The sequence below is a fragment of the Pleurodeles waltl genome, chromosome 3_1, assembly GCF_031143425.1.
Source record: "Pleurodeles waltl isolate 20211129_DDA chromosome 3_1, aPleWal1.hap1.20221129, whole genome shotgun sequence".
In the NCBI taxonomy this organism is placed as follows: domain Eukaryota; kingdom Metazoa; phylum Chordata; class Amphibia; order Caudata; family Salamandridae; genus Pleurodeles; species Pleurodeles waltl.
Window position 1 is genome coordinate 1,967,129,374 of NC_090440.1, and position 17,004 is coordinate 1,967,146,377.

Sequence of the window (17,004 nt, forward strand, 5' to 3'; positions counted from 1 at the left end):
CAAGTCAGATTTCTTTCCCAAAACTGGGAACTAATTACACAAGATCCTTGGGTTCTAGAAACTGTAAGAGGATTCAAAATAGATTTTTGGCTAGGACTAGTTCAAGAAGTTTTACCAAGGGAAATTAACTTGTCTACCGCTCAGCAACAGATCATAGACGAAGTGATGAAATCACTATTACAGAAGGGAGCCATCGTTCAGGTCTCTTTAGATCAAAGAACTTTTATAAGAACACTTTTCCTAGTGGAAAAGAAGGACAAGGGGTGGAGACCCATAATAAACCTGAGAGAATTAAACACGTTTGTAGTTTACAGACACTTCAAGATGGAAGGAATCCATCTATTAAGAGATATGTTTTTGGAGAAGCATTGGCTAGTGAAATTAGACCTAAAAGATTCCTACTTTACCATTCCAATGGGCCAACTTTACTAGTCCCAAGCACTTCTATTCGGGCTCTCCTCAGCACCATGGTGCTTCACAAAGATCGTGAGAGCTGTAGCCTCCCACCTCAGGGAGAGAGGTTTGCGAATGATAGTATATTTGGACGACATTCTTATATTGTCCCAATTCAAGGATCAGATTTTGAAAGATCTGGATATGGTCATGCCTCTTTTGGAGAGCTTGGGCTTTATCATAAACAACGAGAAATCTCTGCTGTCCTCTTCCAGGTCTCTAGAGTTTCTATGCTTCACCAGAGACATTGTGAAGGTTACGCTTCTGTTCCCATAAAGGAAGACTGCCAAAATTAAAAAATAATTAAGATATGCTCTGAAGCGAGAATCATTTTCTCTGAGGGAACTAGCCAGACTTCTGGAACTCTTATCATCTTCTATTCAGGCAATGTTTTCAGGACCATTACACTATCGGGCTTTACAGAGAATAAAAGCAAAAGCCCTTCGGAGAGGACTATGGTATGGGGACAAGGTGTCTCTAGACAAGGAAGCAAAATTAGAATTGTCCTGGTGGTTAGAGAATCTGGAGGCCTGGAATGTCAGGGCAATCTTCAGTATCTCTCCGAACTTTGTTTTGGAGTCGGTTGCAAGTCTAGCTGGCAGGGGTGCATGCTTAGATCTTCAGGAGACTGGTGGTTCATGGTCTCAGGAGGAGAAAATGTATTAATATATAAATTATTTAGAATTAACTGCAGGACTTTATGCCCTAATGAGTTTCAAGAAATCTTTACAAGGCAGAGCAGCCTTTTTAAAAATGGACAATGTTTCTGCAGTAGCATATATAAACCGCTTAGGTGGTACAAGATCCCAAGACCTATCAGAGTTAGCACGGAAGCTTTGGATGCTTTGTTTAGAACACAAGATTGAACTGATAGCAGAACACCTACCTGGGAAGGCCAATGTTATTGCAGATTGCAATTCAAGGTTTTTGCAAGACTTCAGCGACTGGAAACTGAACAAATTCTGTTTCAGAAAGCTATCTCAGGTTTGGTGCCCCTTGAGGCTAGATCTCTTTGCGAGCAGACTGACGTCCCAGCTGAAGAGATACTTCAACTGGATGCCGGATCCGGGTGCTCTAGAAGTCAACGCATTTCTTAAATTGTGGAAAGGAACCTACGTGTATGCATTCCCTTCATTTGCTATGATTCAGAGAGTTCTGCACAAGGTGAGACCGGAGAGGTGTTTAATTGTCCTAATAACCCCGTTTTGTGTCTCACAGGCATGGTTTCCAATGGCCCTAGAATTAGCTTACGAAGCGCCCTTCTTTCTACACGCTGCTCGAGGCCTTTTAATAAACGCAGATGGAGAGGAACACCCTGAATGGGACTTTGAACATTCTTGCCTGGAAAAGTGTCAGGAGATCTAGAGAGATGCCAGGCCTTTCGGGAAGGGCTGAACAACTCTTGCAAGAATCCTGGACTCCAGGGACCCATATAATAGATATAGGGGAATCTGGAGATCATAGGTACGTTGGTGCTTGGAAAGAGATCTGGATCCCATAGAGGCACCTATAGTAGAAGTAGATACATTTCTTGTAGACAATGTGACAGGGGCCTCTGTTACAGAACGCTGAATTGCTACAGAACCGCCATTTCTGCAGGACATAGCCCAGTGAATGGCAGAACAATAGGAAAGAACATCTTAGTTTTTATGGTACTTAAAAGCATCAGGTTGAGGAGACCTCCTAGGACTAGATATGATTTCTTATGGGATGTTAATTTAGTACTATCTATGTTTAAGTCTTGGCCCAGTACAGAGATCCGATGTCAAGGCTTTGGAGGTAAGTAACAGACTCTATGACAGTTTCAGGGTTACCTTTGAGATTACTAGAAGAACAAAAACAATATCCAATAGTATATTTTATCCAAAATGTGATACTTGCAAGAAGCTTTGTGTGGTGAACTGCATGAAGGAGCATGACTCAAGATTGAGTGAATTTCAACCTGATGGTACAGACCAACTTTTAATTTCCTTTATCAAACCTTTTAAAGCAGTTACCACTGCCACAATTGCAAGATGGGTGAAACGGACCTTGCAATCGGCTGGTGTTGATTTGTCAAAATTCCAAGCTCATTCAATGAGAGGAGCAATGGCTAGTATGTCCTTTTATAAAGGTGGCAGGCTTGGGGATATCCTAAGAGCTGCTGACTGATCCAATTTTTCTACTTTTGCCAAGTTTTATTGTAAACCATCGAGCACATGTCTGATGTGCTACTGAGGGGCTATCAACATGCACAATGGGAGCATCCAGTCTTGTAATGAAAAAGCGATTCTCCAAATTATATTGACAACAGAATCTGAATTTCATTAAAGACACAGAGGCTAACATTATCCTACCCTCTCCAACCCAACTTTTGTTAGACCTGTTAAAAAAATTATAATAAAAAAAAAATTATCTTTGAATAGTGCATACATGTCTCATGGAAATCGTTTGCATTCGTTAAAAATGTATCTCACATTATGCTGTGACTTAATTTCCTGTTTATATATTTATACTGTATTCAGGTTGTTCTCCGTATTCTACTTGGTATTTAATGTTCTTTTTCCTCTTTATTTTAGAGAATAATCAATAGTTGGTTTTCATTAAGAAGATGTTTAATTTGGATGATTAATTCGGGGATTCGTCTGTCCTTCACCAAGCATTGGAAGAAGTTGACTCGGTATTCCATTTAAAAGAGGCAGAATGTTGACTACATGGACCTATTATATGTTATGAATGTTCTATTTTAGAATGTTTCTTTATGATGTTATGTGCTTCAAAGTGCTGCATGACATGGCATTGAAGGAATAATGCATAATGTAAGCCTCTGTGTCTTTAATGAAATTCAGATTCTCTTGTCATATAAGTTGGAGAATCGCTAATCTGTGGTAAGGATCTAACTTGGGCCCAACTACCAGGGCGCAAACTATCAGGATATAGCCATCCTATCAGTAATCATTGATTATAGATTGTTTTCCTGGTTGAGGGAGTCATTTGAGTTGAATAGTCAGTTGCCTTTCTCAGTCCTCATTTTGTATGCGTCTAGGTCTTTGCCTACATCCTGCGGCGTGAAATCAAGGAGCCCGAATGCAGGCATTTGTCTCGTAAATTCACAGAGTGGGCCTACGGACCAGTACATTCGTCCCTGTATGACCTGTCCTGTGTGGATACCTATGAGAACAATTCGGTGCTGGAGATCATTGCCTACAGCAGCGAGACCCCGGTAAGAACTTGTGCTAACATTACCTCTGTAGAGTAAAACTGGCTAGAGAGCAATGGAGGGATGTAAGTGAAATCAGAGTTAGAGAATTATTCTATCACAGTTAGTGAGAAGGAAGGTAGGAAAACCTTGTTTTATAAGGCCCTGAAACAGGGAGAGAACTGACATTACTTATCAGTGGAGGATGAGTTCCTCAGATGTGTTTATCTTCCTTTGCAGTGCGCCTGAGTGTTCTGAGTCTGTAGTTGATCAAATTTCTCTTCTGATATTTTCTCTTTTTGCACTTCTTGATTTGAAATCTGAAAATGTTTTGACTTCTTGTTTTGCCTTGGCCTTCCCAGGAAGCTGGAGATTCTCCAGATTCATGGTACATTGTTTATTATTTACAGCTAGGTGCTGTTAGATTACATTGAGCCCCACATTTTGCAGCAATGACTGAGCAAGAGTATGAGAGAATGAAAGCATGCTTGTAGGTATCTCACTGTATAGGGTTTAGAGTGTCTAACTCTTTACAATAATAGAGACAGGAGAGAATAAAAAGGGGTAGATTTGTTTCATTCTCAGAAAACGTGTGTTGCCTTAAAATGTCAGTTTCTATTGTGATTAGGCCATAATGGTCAACACATCATGGGACCATCCCTTTTCACCACTCTTAAGCAAGGTAGTATGATGAGGGCATGTCCATTGGTAACAGAGGTAGGCATGCTTGTAAGGTAGAGGGACTGCCCAAGCTTCTCTGTGGGTCTTTTATGTTTTTGCTTTGGAGGCAGCAAAATAATTCTATTAGCAGCATTTGTTCCTGATGAGCATGGTCGCAGAGTCTTGTTACTCCGGTGCTGGTGCTTTCTTGAATCAGTCCTCCACATAGGATGCGGGTACAGTTGGGCCTTGGTTCTAATCAATCATGGGCAGTTCAGGGTAAAGCAGACTCTTTCGTCTTCCACTGTCCAGCACTTCAGCTTTGGTCATTTTCTGGATTCCTTAAGGTTTGGTCGTAGCATCAAAAGGAAGTAAGGAAGTGTGATCCAGACACACTAATGCAGAGATTCTTAAGAAGGGTATTTAAAGCCATCACACACCCTTAAGCAATGGGGGTGGGCTGTATAAAGTATTACCCTGCAGTTGGCTAAAAACACCCTCCCACCCTTAGAGAAGGCAGGAGTGTGGGTGCATAATGTATACCTCCCCAACTCTGAGGCAAGGTTGAGGTGGAGATGGCTTCACACAGAATCATCTGGAGCTCCATCCTAGACTATACCATCACTGCATGCATTGTCACCAGCACCTGCTACAACATCTGGTGGTGCCATCATTATTGAAGACTCAGGTAAGGAAGGACAGAGCAGGAACGATTCACGATTATGGGACTACTTCACCCGTCGACTGAAAAAAAACGAAATGCTTGCAAAGTCTTTTGCAACATCTAAGAGCAATAACTTTGCTGGTGAAAAGCTGGAGGGTTCTTATTTTGAGACAAACACAATGTCCCTCTATATAAGATTCATGCCGAAAACAGAAACTGATCTGAAGCCAGGAATGACTACTGTTCCAGTTGTGGTGCAGCAGGAGGAAAGTCCAAATTTGATCTGGAAAAGGATGACCCTCAACTGTATGGATTGCAAAACCCATGCATGCCACTAAGAGTAAAACACCCAAATACAAAGAAAGCCTTTGAGGGACCACAATAGAGATGGCTCCTTTGCAATAGCGAAGGAGGGACGCCCCCTTGACTAAGCCAGGAGCTCAAAGATTAAACAGTATTTCTTTATTGTTTTATCTTTCAGCTGCTGGTTCAGCCAGCAGCATGTGAAGGGAGGGGCGGGGCTGGGCCACGGGAGATGGGAGAGGGGAGGGTGAGGAGGCGAGAGTGCATCTAAGGGCCCAGGTGTGTTTGGTTGGCCATCTTAGGACACATGCTCACTTAGGTTTCTCCAGCCTGCCACTATTTAACAGCGGGCCTGGAGAAACTGCACAGACACCAGGGTTGTATCTCAGCGGCAGTCCAAGCCGCTCAGACGAATCCTGATACTGCTTTCATGCTATATTTAGCATGAAAGCAGCACTAGGATTGCTTGGGAGCCTCTGCTGGTGTCCCAGTGAATGCTGGGACACCAGGAGGGGATCGAGGTGGCAGCGGTGGTGATGGGAAGAGGTAAGTTTTTTTAAATTATTTTTTATTCCCCCCACCATCCCCATCCCTCCCCTCAACCTGCCCCTCCCCTTAAGATTTATGGCAGCTGCCACTGGATCACAATAAAGATTTCCACCCTTGATTTTTTTCCTCCTACATTTTTGTCTCTTGTTTTTTGGAATAGTATTTAGTGGCCATTTTCTACTTATGTTACAACCAAAAATAAAATTTTAAAAACACAAAACTTTAAACTGTGAAAAATAAACAAAACACAAAAATATTCTTGAGTCACCTTTAATTGTTGAATAGAGCAGTTTCGATAAACAACATAGTGACCAGCCCAGAGCTTTGTAAAGACTGGAATTCGAATGATGTCGGTGAGTAATCATGTATGGCTTTGCTGCAGGCTAAACCCTGTGGCCAACCCCTACTGTAAGGGCCAGAGTCTGTGCACAGCTGAGGTTGCACCTAATGGTGGACTGGCCACAGGACATAGCCATAAGCCTAATTCGGCCAAAGGCCTTATGCAGCAGGGGTTAGCATACCACAAAAGGTAGCCAAGAATCCTATGTGTTCTAACAAGATTTCCAACTTTCCTTCCTTTTATTAAGGGGAATTAGATACGCACTGCAGAGATTCATCACACCTCGCTGATGCCTGCATCTTATGACCAATAGCTTTAGAAAGACATTGGTCAAACATATGTATTGAGTTGTTTGTCCTTCACTTCTTCTTGCCGTCCAGAGATCTAGTGTTCTCCCAAACACCTTCTGTTTAAAAGGCTCCCTTGAGCCTGCAAGCGGACAAGCTTTGGAGATGCACCTGTGTGCCTGTGAGTGGTACTGTGACCTGTGAGGATTTAGGCAGCATTTAGAAGAACCCCAGATGAAAAGATGAAATGTCTTTGCTCTCTACTGATGAAGGATGAAATCCAGAAACATATGCATGTGTCTAGAGTTATACAGCAATATCTGCAACAACTTTGGTGAAAAATTACAGTCAACTTTTGAAGTAAGCGCTAATTATGTACAGCATTTATAATAATGAAAGGTGCAAATTATGCTGGATATGATACAGTATGATCTCAACCACCCTTCTGTTTAAAAGGCTCACTTGAGCCAGTAAGCTGAAGAGCTTTGGAGATGCACCTGTGTGCCTGTGAGTGGTACTGTGACCTATGAAGGTTTAGGCAGTATTTCCAGCAACCCCAGATGAAATTAATTTGGTTTTTACTTATAAAGGACTAAATCCAGAAATATATGCATGTGTCTAGAGATATACAGCACTATCTGCACCAACCTTGGTGAAAAACTATAGTCAAATTTGAAGTAACCACTAATGCAACATAAGCAGTAGTCAGGTAAAACATTACTACACAAATGCATTTGTCATTAGAGTATTATGAATGCCTTTACTAAGAGCATTATAAACACATGGCAAGTCATAAAACATATCAGCATGGCATGCCCATAAGAGGAACATCAGCACATACATGTAACACATCATGCAACTAGGCAGATTACCATATAAATCAGTCATGTCCATACTACGAGCATTTGAATGTGATATTTCCTTTTAAAAAGTACCTGTTTGTATGATGAAAAAGGCACTTCCAGTGCCATAAAGAACAAAATGGGCCCCCCGGCGCTCTGTGCGCTCACTCTGGGGGGCCGCTAAGATGATTGGGGGAGAGAGGAGTGACACGCACCCCCTCTGGCTTTTATAATGGGCCCTGACTGGGGCCTGCGATCTCTGGGGGCCTCCCGGGCCTCCGCTGGCTCTCCAAGGAGGGGGGGGAGGCAAAACAATGCCACGAACAACACAATAGGGGTTCCTGCTTGTGCCCCGGGGGCGCTCCTCCAAGCGTGCTTAGCCCCAGGGGCGCAGTATGAGCGCGCTCGCTCCTTCCTGACTCTGACTTTTGGTGGTGCCCGGGGGTTCCAGGGGCAGCGCGTCTCTGGCGCGCTTAAAATATATAAAGCCCAGGTCGCAGCAGTGATGCTCGGAATCAGCAAAGGCGCTTTCAAGCGCAGGGATCAATTAGAAGCACCCAGGTTGCGGTGGTGATCCTCCACAGCAACAAGGTCCCCAAAGCCCTCCACAACGCCACAAGCGCTTTCAAGGCGTTTTACGCCAATTAAGCAGAGCACTCCTCAGGGGCTATATATAAGCATAGCCAAGCACCCTCCAAGCACTATATGAGGAAATGGAGCACTCCTCGTTCTTGATGCAGTTGCAGGGGTCAGGGGCCACCACACCCTGCCCTGGGGAACAAAGTCAAGGAAAAAGGAGCACAGGTAGCAGTGCCTAGCAGCCGTCCAGTGCAAGGGGGATGCAGGCAGTTCCTTACAGTGACCAAGCAGGCCACAGGTCAGCACAGCAGCAGCAGTCCATGGCGGTTCCTGGTAAGTCCTTCCAGCATTCTGTGTCCAGTTCCCGGATGTCTCCAAATTGTGGGGAAAACTCCCCTGTACTTATACTCAGTTTTACAGTGTGTTTACAAAGAAAGGGGACAGGAGGTTCAAACCAGTTACAACTAGTTCTGGGAGTGCCCCCTCTCTTCTCCAACACAGGCTCCAAACATCAGTTAGGGGTAAACAACCCTATTGTGTGAGGCCAGGACACAGCCTTTACAAATGCAGGTGTGCCCCGCCTCTCCCTTCTCTCAGCCCAGGAAGAATATTCAGTATGCAGATGCACCTCTGTGACACCTCTACCCTCCCTGTGTACAGGATGTCTGAAAAGTATGCACAAAGCCCAACTGTCACTCTGCCCAGACGTGGATTGGCGTCAAGCTGCAAAACAGCAGAGCCATAAGCACAGAGAAATGCTCACTTTCTAGAAGTGGCATTTCTGTAATAGTAATAAAAAAATCCACTTACACCAGTAAGCAGGATTTCTCACTCCCATTACAACCATACCAAACATGCCTTCGCTACCTCTCATAAATCAGACAATACCCCCTACACATAAGGCAGGGCATTTCCAATGCAATCCTATGAAAAGGCAGCACTCACAGCAGTGAGAAACCAAACAGGCTGTTTGTCACTACCAGGACAGGCCACGCTACTAGGCACATGTCCTGCCTTCTACATACATATCACCCTGCCCATAGGGCTATCTAGAGCCTACTTTAAGGGTGACTTACATGTAGTAAAAGGGGATTTATGGGCCTGGCACGAAAATTTAGATGCCAGGTCCCTGTGGCAGAAAGCTGTGCTCGTAGGTCCTGAGACATGTTTGAAAGGCTACATCAGTGGGTGGCGCAAGCAGCGCTGCAGGTCCCCTAGTAGCATTTAATTTACAGGCCCTGGGTATAGAGATACCACTGTACAAGGAACTTATAGGTAAATTAATTATGCCAATTAGGTATAAGCCAATCACACCAACTTTAGAAGGGAGAGCACCTGCACTTTAACACTGATCAGAAGTGACAAAGTGCTCAGAGTCCTCGAACCAACAGTAAGAGGTCTGAAAAAATAGGAGGAAGGAGGCAAAAAGTCAGGGGATGAACCTGCCACAAGGGCCAGGTCCAACACAACCCCCCCCCACCAGCCTAAAGCCAGGGGAGACCAATCAATACCTTGGTGGGCTTCCCTGGTTGGGGCGATAGAACATGGACCCTGGCCCGCCACGGCAGGGGCATCCTCCAGTTCTACTCCACTCTGATCCCAGTTGAGTCTCTCTTTCAATGCTTCCCAGGCAACCTAGACTAACCCATGGGGGCTCCCTAGCTACCAATGGCCAGAACCAGGCCCCAGGCCATCTAGGAGCCTCTGGTCTCTGAAACCACAATGAGTGGTAGGCAGTTGCCCCAGGTGCATAGCAACCTGTCTCCACTCCACTTCCAATCAGTTCAGGGGGTCTACCCTGCCACTGATCCACCAACCTAGGGTCCTCACCCATAGGTTCCACAGGGGCTAGAGGCTCGGCTCTCCTCCCTCTACCCCTAACCTAGGAGCGGTATCACCAGAATCCATAACTGCCAGGGTGCTGGATACAGCCGTCCTGCACAACAATCTTGCCAGCCCAGGATCACTACCCAGCGACTGACCACTCAACCCCGGGACGCTACCCTTGGGTTGCACCGGGGTCCGGGGCAGTCTTCCCCCTCTCTGGACCCCACTCCCAGAGTTCCATGTCTCCCAACCTTGGGAGAAGCCATCAGAAGGTACACAACGGGGGTGAGTGCACCAAGCACCCCCCAGCCAGGTCAGAGTTTACCCCCTGAACCTGTCTACCCAGTCCAGAGTCAACACCCTCAGATTGGTCCATTGCCCAAAGAACCAAGACTTCCTTGGGAGCACACCTACCCCAGGCAGGTCAGAGCTTACCCCATGAACCTTACCATCCAACCCAGAGTCCCACCCTGCGGTTGAACCATTGCCTGGTGCACCACGACTTCCTTGGGAGCACACCTACCCACCATCAGGTCAGAGTTTACCCTTGAACCTGATCATCCAACCCAGAGTCACAACCCGGAGGTTGAACCATTGCCTGGCGCACCAGGACTTCCTGGGGAGCACACCTACCCCCCACAAGGGAAACACCTTTCCCAAGGGCCACACAAGAGTCTGGCTGGCACAGGTCTCCTGACCTATGCCCATCTGGCAGAGTCTGGATTCCCCCTACCCAGAAATGGTCTCACCAAGGTCATTCCTGGGGGGCTCTGCCCTCAGAGCTGAACCCTGATCCTCATTGTTCTTCACTTGGGCTCACAGCCCCCTCTCAACACTATGCCTGAATTTCTGCCTCCTCCACTCTGGAGTGAGACTACCAGACACCAGGACTAGCGGAACGCTATCACCAGCCACCTGCCCAAGTCCTATTGGCAAAATGGGATCCTCTGAGCAGCTGGCCCTACGGTGCAGGCTAGGCTCCCCTCCTGGCGTCCACTCATGGAAACAACCAGGCTATGAGACTGGGTCTTGGACATCCTGGGACGCAGCCCACCCCCACTCCCTCTCTTCTGAGACAAGACATGGGATCCCAAACCCTTCCCATTACACTGGGATCTACCTGGGACACAAGCCTTTCCCACCTGGTTGGAAAACACCTAGACCACTCTCTTTAGGAACACCCCCTAATGCCACACCAGACCCTCTGGTACACAACCAGAGGTCAGCCTCCTTTCCAAACTCCTTGAGGTCAGAGAGCTCACACACTGACAAGTGTTGGCGTAACCCTGAAAAACAACAACAAAGCAGGTGCTCTCTGACAATCAGATTAAACAGCCCCTCAAAATTGTTTACTGTGCTACCCTTCACCCATCCATCCAATTCTTGAAGACATGTTCTTCTTTCTATGTGTGCTGCAGAATGCAGCACACATGGAAAGAAAAAATAATGAATAAAGATATTTCTCCTTGTTACGTCTGCTTCAGAGAGGCATAGCTTTTTGACCTATCCCTAGGCTCTAGCTTTAGTAAAACTGGGAATGCTCCAAAATCCATGGTTGGATGCATGGAACGTCCATGCTCCACATTCATACCTATATACATACATACATTTACCAATAAAACTGGTCATCACAAAAGTAAAGTGAGAGAGAGACACTTAGAGTTATCTCCTTTTCCTATAAGTTTAGGAACTGCTCACCTTTCTCAGGGTTGCTGTTGTTGGTACCTGCTAGAAAGGGGTTCTTTCATTGGCAGTCAGGTTACCCCCTGTACAAGCAAGGACACTCTCTCTAGTCAGGGTAAGTCGCACACAATCCAAATTATCTTGTGCCCACCCTCTGGTAACTTGGCACTGAGCAGTCAGGCTTAACTTAGAAGGCAATGTGTAAAGTATTTCTGCAATAAATCACACAAATACACGGTGCAAACACCACAAAAATACACCACACAAGTTTAGAAAAATATAGAATACTTATCTGAGTAGATTAAGGTCAAAACGATCAAGATTTGATAAATACAAGTTGAATTGTCACTTTTGTAATGATAAATAGAGTCTTATAGTTCTTAAAAACAACAATGGTCTCTTTCTCTTTCGAGCGAAAAGTACCTGGTTTGCGTCTAAATTATCTGCACGGGACCGCAGAGGAGCAGATGCGTGGAAAATGGGGAGGTGTGCATTGGTTTCTCCGGGCGCACGCTGATGATGCGTCAATGCTTTTCCATGCAACAAGGGCTTTGCGTCAATTTCCAGCACGCAGGCTTGGATCCTCTTCCTATTGCGGGGTATTTGGACGCCCCGGGGACGATATGGAGAAATCCTGGGCACGCAGGACAAAGTCCCAGGAGATGTGTTGATACGGTGGGCGGTGCAGGGAAATTTCTGTTTCACAACAGGGGCTGCGTCGATTCCTCTTTCAGGAAGTTGGGCTGCGTTGTTCCGGTTCGGCGATGTGTCCATCCGGTAGGCTATGCGTCAAACTTCTGGTCGCAATGCTGGCACTGCATCAATCTCCACTCTGGGAGCTGGCCTGCCTTGTTCCGGTTCGGTGTTGCGGTGATTTTCTCACTGCATGGCAGGCTGTGCATCAATTCCGGCAGGCTGTGCGTCGATTGTCGCTACACAAGGAGTTCTTTGCAGAGATGAAGTCTTTTTGGCCCTGAGATTTCAGGAAACAGGAGGCAAACTCAATCCAAGCTCTTGGAGAGCACTTCTTAGCAGAGCCAAAGGGCAGCAAGGCAGCAGGGCAACAGCAAGGCAGCAGTCCTTTGCAGAAAAGCAGTCAGGTGAGTCCTTTGGGCAGCCAGGCAGCTTCTTTTAGCAGGTTGCAGTTTCTGGTTCAGAGTTTTTTTTCCCCAGGAGGTATCTTGTCAAGAAGTGTCTGAGTTGGTAGGGTCAGGGACCCAGTTTATATACCCAAATGTGTCTTTGAAGTGAGGGGGACTTCAGAGAGTGTCTTAGAAGTGCACAAGGTCCCCTTTCAGTTCCATCCTGTCTGCCAGGGTCCCAGTAGGGGGTTTGGCAGTCCATTGTGTGAGGGCAGGCCACTGTCCTTTGAAATGTAAGTGTCAGGCCCTCCACCCTCCCATCCCAGGAAGACCCATTCAGTATGCAGATGTGTGCAGGTGGGGCAGAGCATCCTGTGTTTGGGGTTGTCTGAGTAAAAAACGCACAAGGGAGCTGCCAACTAACCTAGCCAGACGTGGATTGGAGACAGGCTGTAAGGCACAGAAGGATTTGATTGTAGATAAATGCTCACGTTCTAAAAGTGAAATTTCTAGGATAGCAATATTAAATCCAACTTCACCAATAAGCAGGATTTTCTATTACCATTCTAGCCATACTAAGTATGACCTGTTTACCCCTTTCAGATCAGAATCTACCACTCAAACAGTATGTGAGGGTAGCCCTAATGCAATCCTATGAAAGGAGCAGGCCTCACAATAGTGGAAAACAAATTTACACTAGTAGGACATGTAAACTACATACAGTAGGTACATGTCCTGCCTTTTACCTACATAGTACCCTGTCCTATGGGTTACATAGGGCCTACCTTAGGGGTGACTTATATGTAGAAGAAGGGAAGTTTAAGGCTTGGCAAGTACTTTTAAATGCCAAGTCGAAGTGGCAGTGAAACTGCACACACAGGTCTTGCAGTGGCAGGCCTGAGACATGGTTAAAGGCTATGTATGTGGGTGGCACCACCAGTGCTGCAGGCTCACTAGTAGTATTTAGTTTACAGGCCCTGAGCACATTTAGTGCACTTTGCTAGGGACTTACAAGTAAATTAAATATGTCAATTGGGTATGAGCCAATGTCACCATGTTTTAGGGAGCGAGCATATGCACTTTAGCACTGATTAGCAGTGGTAAAGTACTCAGAGTCCTAAAGCCAGCGAAAAGGAGGTCAGAAAAAGAGAAGGGGAAAGGCAAAAAGTTTGGGGGTGACCCTGCAGAAAGCCCATTTCCAACAGTACCCATGGCCGAGGCACTGATTTGAAATTGCACTGTAGTGTCAGAATCACATAGGCTATGATGCAACCGCCCAAGAGATGTACATGTGGAGAACAAAGTAATTGTAATATGGTAAAACAATTGCTAGTAACAGAGGGTTATGTACCTAAAGTAAAGGTTGTTTCTTTTTCGGATTCAGTAAGTGAAGAGCTGTCAGTCTATTTGTGACCATGAACCTGTTCTGGATAAAACCTGCATACTCTTTTTCATTTCATGTAGGATATTTGCTTCTCGACATTTGATCCACTTCTGCTTGCTGAAGATATCCGGAGCGACTGGAACTACACTCTTTGAGAGCCATTACCCTCATCATTAAATAAGGAGATGGATCATGTAATCAGATTTTGAGACCCTAATTCACCTTAGTATGTGTTCTGCAGAGTGGACGCGAAAATTAATCTTTCTACAAAGCAACTTAATCCCCAGAGCTGTTAGGTTAATAGGATCACTTCTACATGAATACATAGGATTTCACTTATGAAAGTGCATTTTATGTAACAAAGCATTACATTTCTAGGTCGGATTCTAGCACAAAGTGGAGCTCTAAAACCTAAAAAAGGTTCAAATTAGCCAGTGTGACTAGTTCAGTAAGTGCTTTTTTAAATGCCAAATGTCTTTACTGTGACTGCCTAACTCACTGCGACCTCCTCCGTGATCTCCCTTCTCAGCAGCAACGAAATGCTTTTTCATCCTTAATGCAGGCAATCTTCCAAGTCTTTATACCCCAGAAAAGTAGCAACTATGCCAGACCTTCAACAAAGAACAGTCCATCTTTGTTTGTAAGTCCGGTCATTGAGTAGCCCTGAGATTTATTCCACATCATTCAAGGCGAGAGCCCCCAATAGTTCCAGCTAAACAGTTGTACATAGTAGATAATGTACGAGAAGGAGGAGCCACTCCCAGGAAGTCCAAGATGCCATAAGCATAAACAACACTCCAGGAAGGTATCTTTTGCTCTCTCTCACTATACAGAGCGTCACAGAGTCGAAGATCTTCACCTGAATACTCCTTACTTCAAATTCTCGATGAAAAGGCAGTAACTCTGTTCTCCTTCCTGTTGCCTTGAGGTAAACAGGGCTATTCATAAAGGGCATTTTCCTGCTAGTTTCTGAAGTTTCTAAGATCTGGGCGCAGACTTACTAACGCTTTGACCCTGGTAGCAATTACTTTTGGGACGCAAAGTGTTATGCTGGTATATACTACGCAGCATAAATCAGGATTTGCGTTTGATAGTTTCCCAAAGTAACCCAAAGTTGCGCATTGTGCTGTTCTTCATCGAGGGGGGTTCCCATGCAAAGGCTTTTGGTGCAAATCCCTATCTACAAACATTCGAAGACAGGGATTTGCGCCATGATCTTATGCCTTCTTGAGGCAGGCATAACAAGGAGAAGTGTTTTCATTTCTCCTTGATTTGTTTACTTTGCATGCATTGTGAATTATACAGCACACAGAAAAAGCAGAAAACGTGGTAAAGGTTAGGTTTTTTTGTACTGGAAGGGTCCCCTTCAGTACAAAAATATTCCTCACAAAAAATCACACAACCTTTCACCATGGTGGAAGAGTGTGTGTGTGTGTTGGCGCATGGCAGCCCAAAGTGATCCAACAAAGGGATAGACGAAATCGGCACCATATCCTAGTAGGCCTTAAACCTTTACTTCTTTAGCTTGCTGTCTTGAGATGAAAGCATCTACTTATAACTCCGGGCAGGTCTTGCAGAGGTATCTCAAGCCCCTCCCCATCTAAAAAGACCAATAGTTACTTTGAACTGGGCTTACCTCTCCTTCAAAAATTCCCAATACCCACAAATTCTGGGCTCGGACCATGTTGTTTGCTAGCTTCAGCTGGCGATCCCTGTGTAGCCCGAAGGCCCTCTTGCAGTTCCAGAACGTTTTTGAACAAATAAGGAACCAAACTTAAACTATTCTCTGGATCATTTCAATCTCACTAGATTTAGATCCAGGTGGGTAGTGCTCCTCAAGAGTTTTCACCTAAAGCGAATGCATATCCATCTCCTTTCAAGCCGTTGTGTTTGCTGGGGCTGTTAAGGGGTGAATAATGCACACTCATCCCTTCTTTTTAGTGCTGTTTTGAATGACTGGACATTGTGTGGATATCTCTGTTTGTAGTAGGAATGGGCAGTGTAAGAACTGCACCACATCAGTATGTGTGCTGTTTTGCAGACCTTGTAATGTATTAATGAAACTGAGCTCTGCAGAAGTGTGTGCTCTCTATCTGCAGCCCTCCTCTTTCTCCCCCCTCCTGACCTTCAACACCACTTTCTCCCAGCTCTGAAAGTGTCCAACATAGGCCGCAGGTACTCAGCTTTCCATGTAATTTGGCTTTCACACTCATAGTGGGCAGCCCCTTGGTATCAGCAAACTGGCATGCCACTTCAGTTTAGCCATTCTCTGACATCTAATTGCCTCCACCATCCAGCTTTAACTCCAATGATTCCTTAATTTAAATACAAGGTTGAAAACACAGTGGGAGATGCTCGCAAACGGTGCACTTTATAGCAGATTGGACTTGTAACAATGATGGAAATTTGATAGGATTAAAAAAACACATCAACACAGAACTGACCTCCTTTCATAGGAACATTTGTAGAGTGTAATTTAATACATTTTCAAGAACAGTTTTCTAGGACATTGTTGAAAAAGTGTTCGAATTTAAAGAAGTTTTCTTTGAGAGGCTGCATAAGAGTAAGCAGGTTGGTTAATGTTTTTGCTCACTGGCCGCATTCTTTAGTCAGGATTAGGCACTCCCAGGGGTGCATCCTATGTCAATTTAAGGGACCTCCGTTACCCTGAAAAAGGGGTTCATGTTCCAACTGTGGCTAGCTTCAGGGGCATGTGCTGCACAGTCCAGGCACCAAACCATATGCCATCTGCACAGATGTTTCAGAGGTCCACACTAGCCCATGCATATAGTTGGTTTTGTTCAATGCTCTGCAACAACCCTCAAGGAACTACTGGTATTTATTGTATGGCACTGAAACCAATAGCAAGGGTACACCTTGAGTATCAGCAAAGCTCACAATTGCTACACCTTTGCATCTTGTTGTCACAGACTCCTGCTACTCCTCATATCACTGTCAACTTTTAGTAAATTCAGCAGCAACCCAATATTGTTGGCAACACCATTGACGTTTTCAGCATGGAATCTGATTTTGGTTGTAGATTGTCTTTTAATACAGAGAGGCTCAATTTATTGTTACTTAGGCCCAGATTATTAAGTCTTTGCATTGTTCTTGTGTCACACACGATGACACAAAGCAACACACAGACTTAAGTAAGACCTACAAAACCATGG

The 17,004-nt window shown here is 45.1% G+C and overlaps 1 protein-coding gene across 1 annotated transcript in view; it reads left to right on the forward strand.

Annotated features, from left to right (window-relative positions):
• Nucleotides 1-17,004, forward strand: part of LOC138283491 (transient receptor potential cation channel subfamily V member 1-like) — a 366,031-nt gene that overhangs the window by 115,297 nt on the left and 233,730 nt on the right. The window contains exon 6 of the mRNA XM_069221435.1: nucleotides 3,479-3,655. Within this exon, the coding sequence (XP_069077536.1) occupies nucleotides 3,479-3,655 (177 nt within the window). The remainder of the gene's footprint in view (nucleotides 1-3,478; nucleotides 3,656-17,004) is intronic.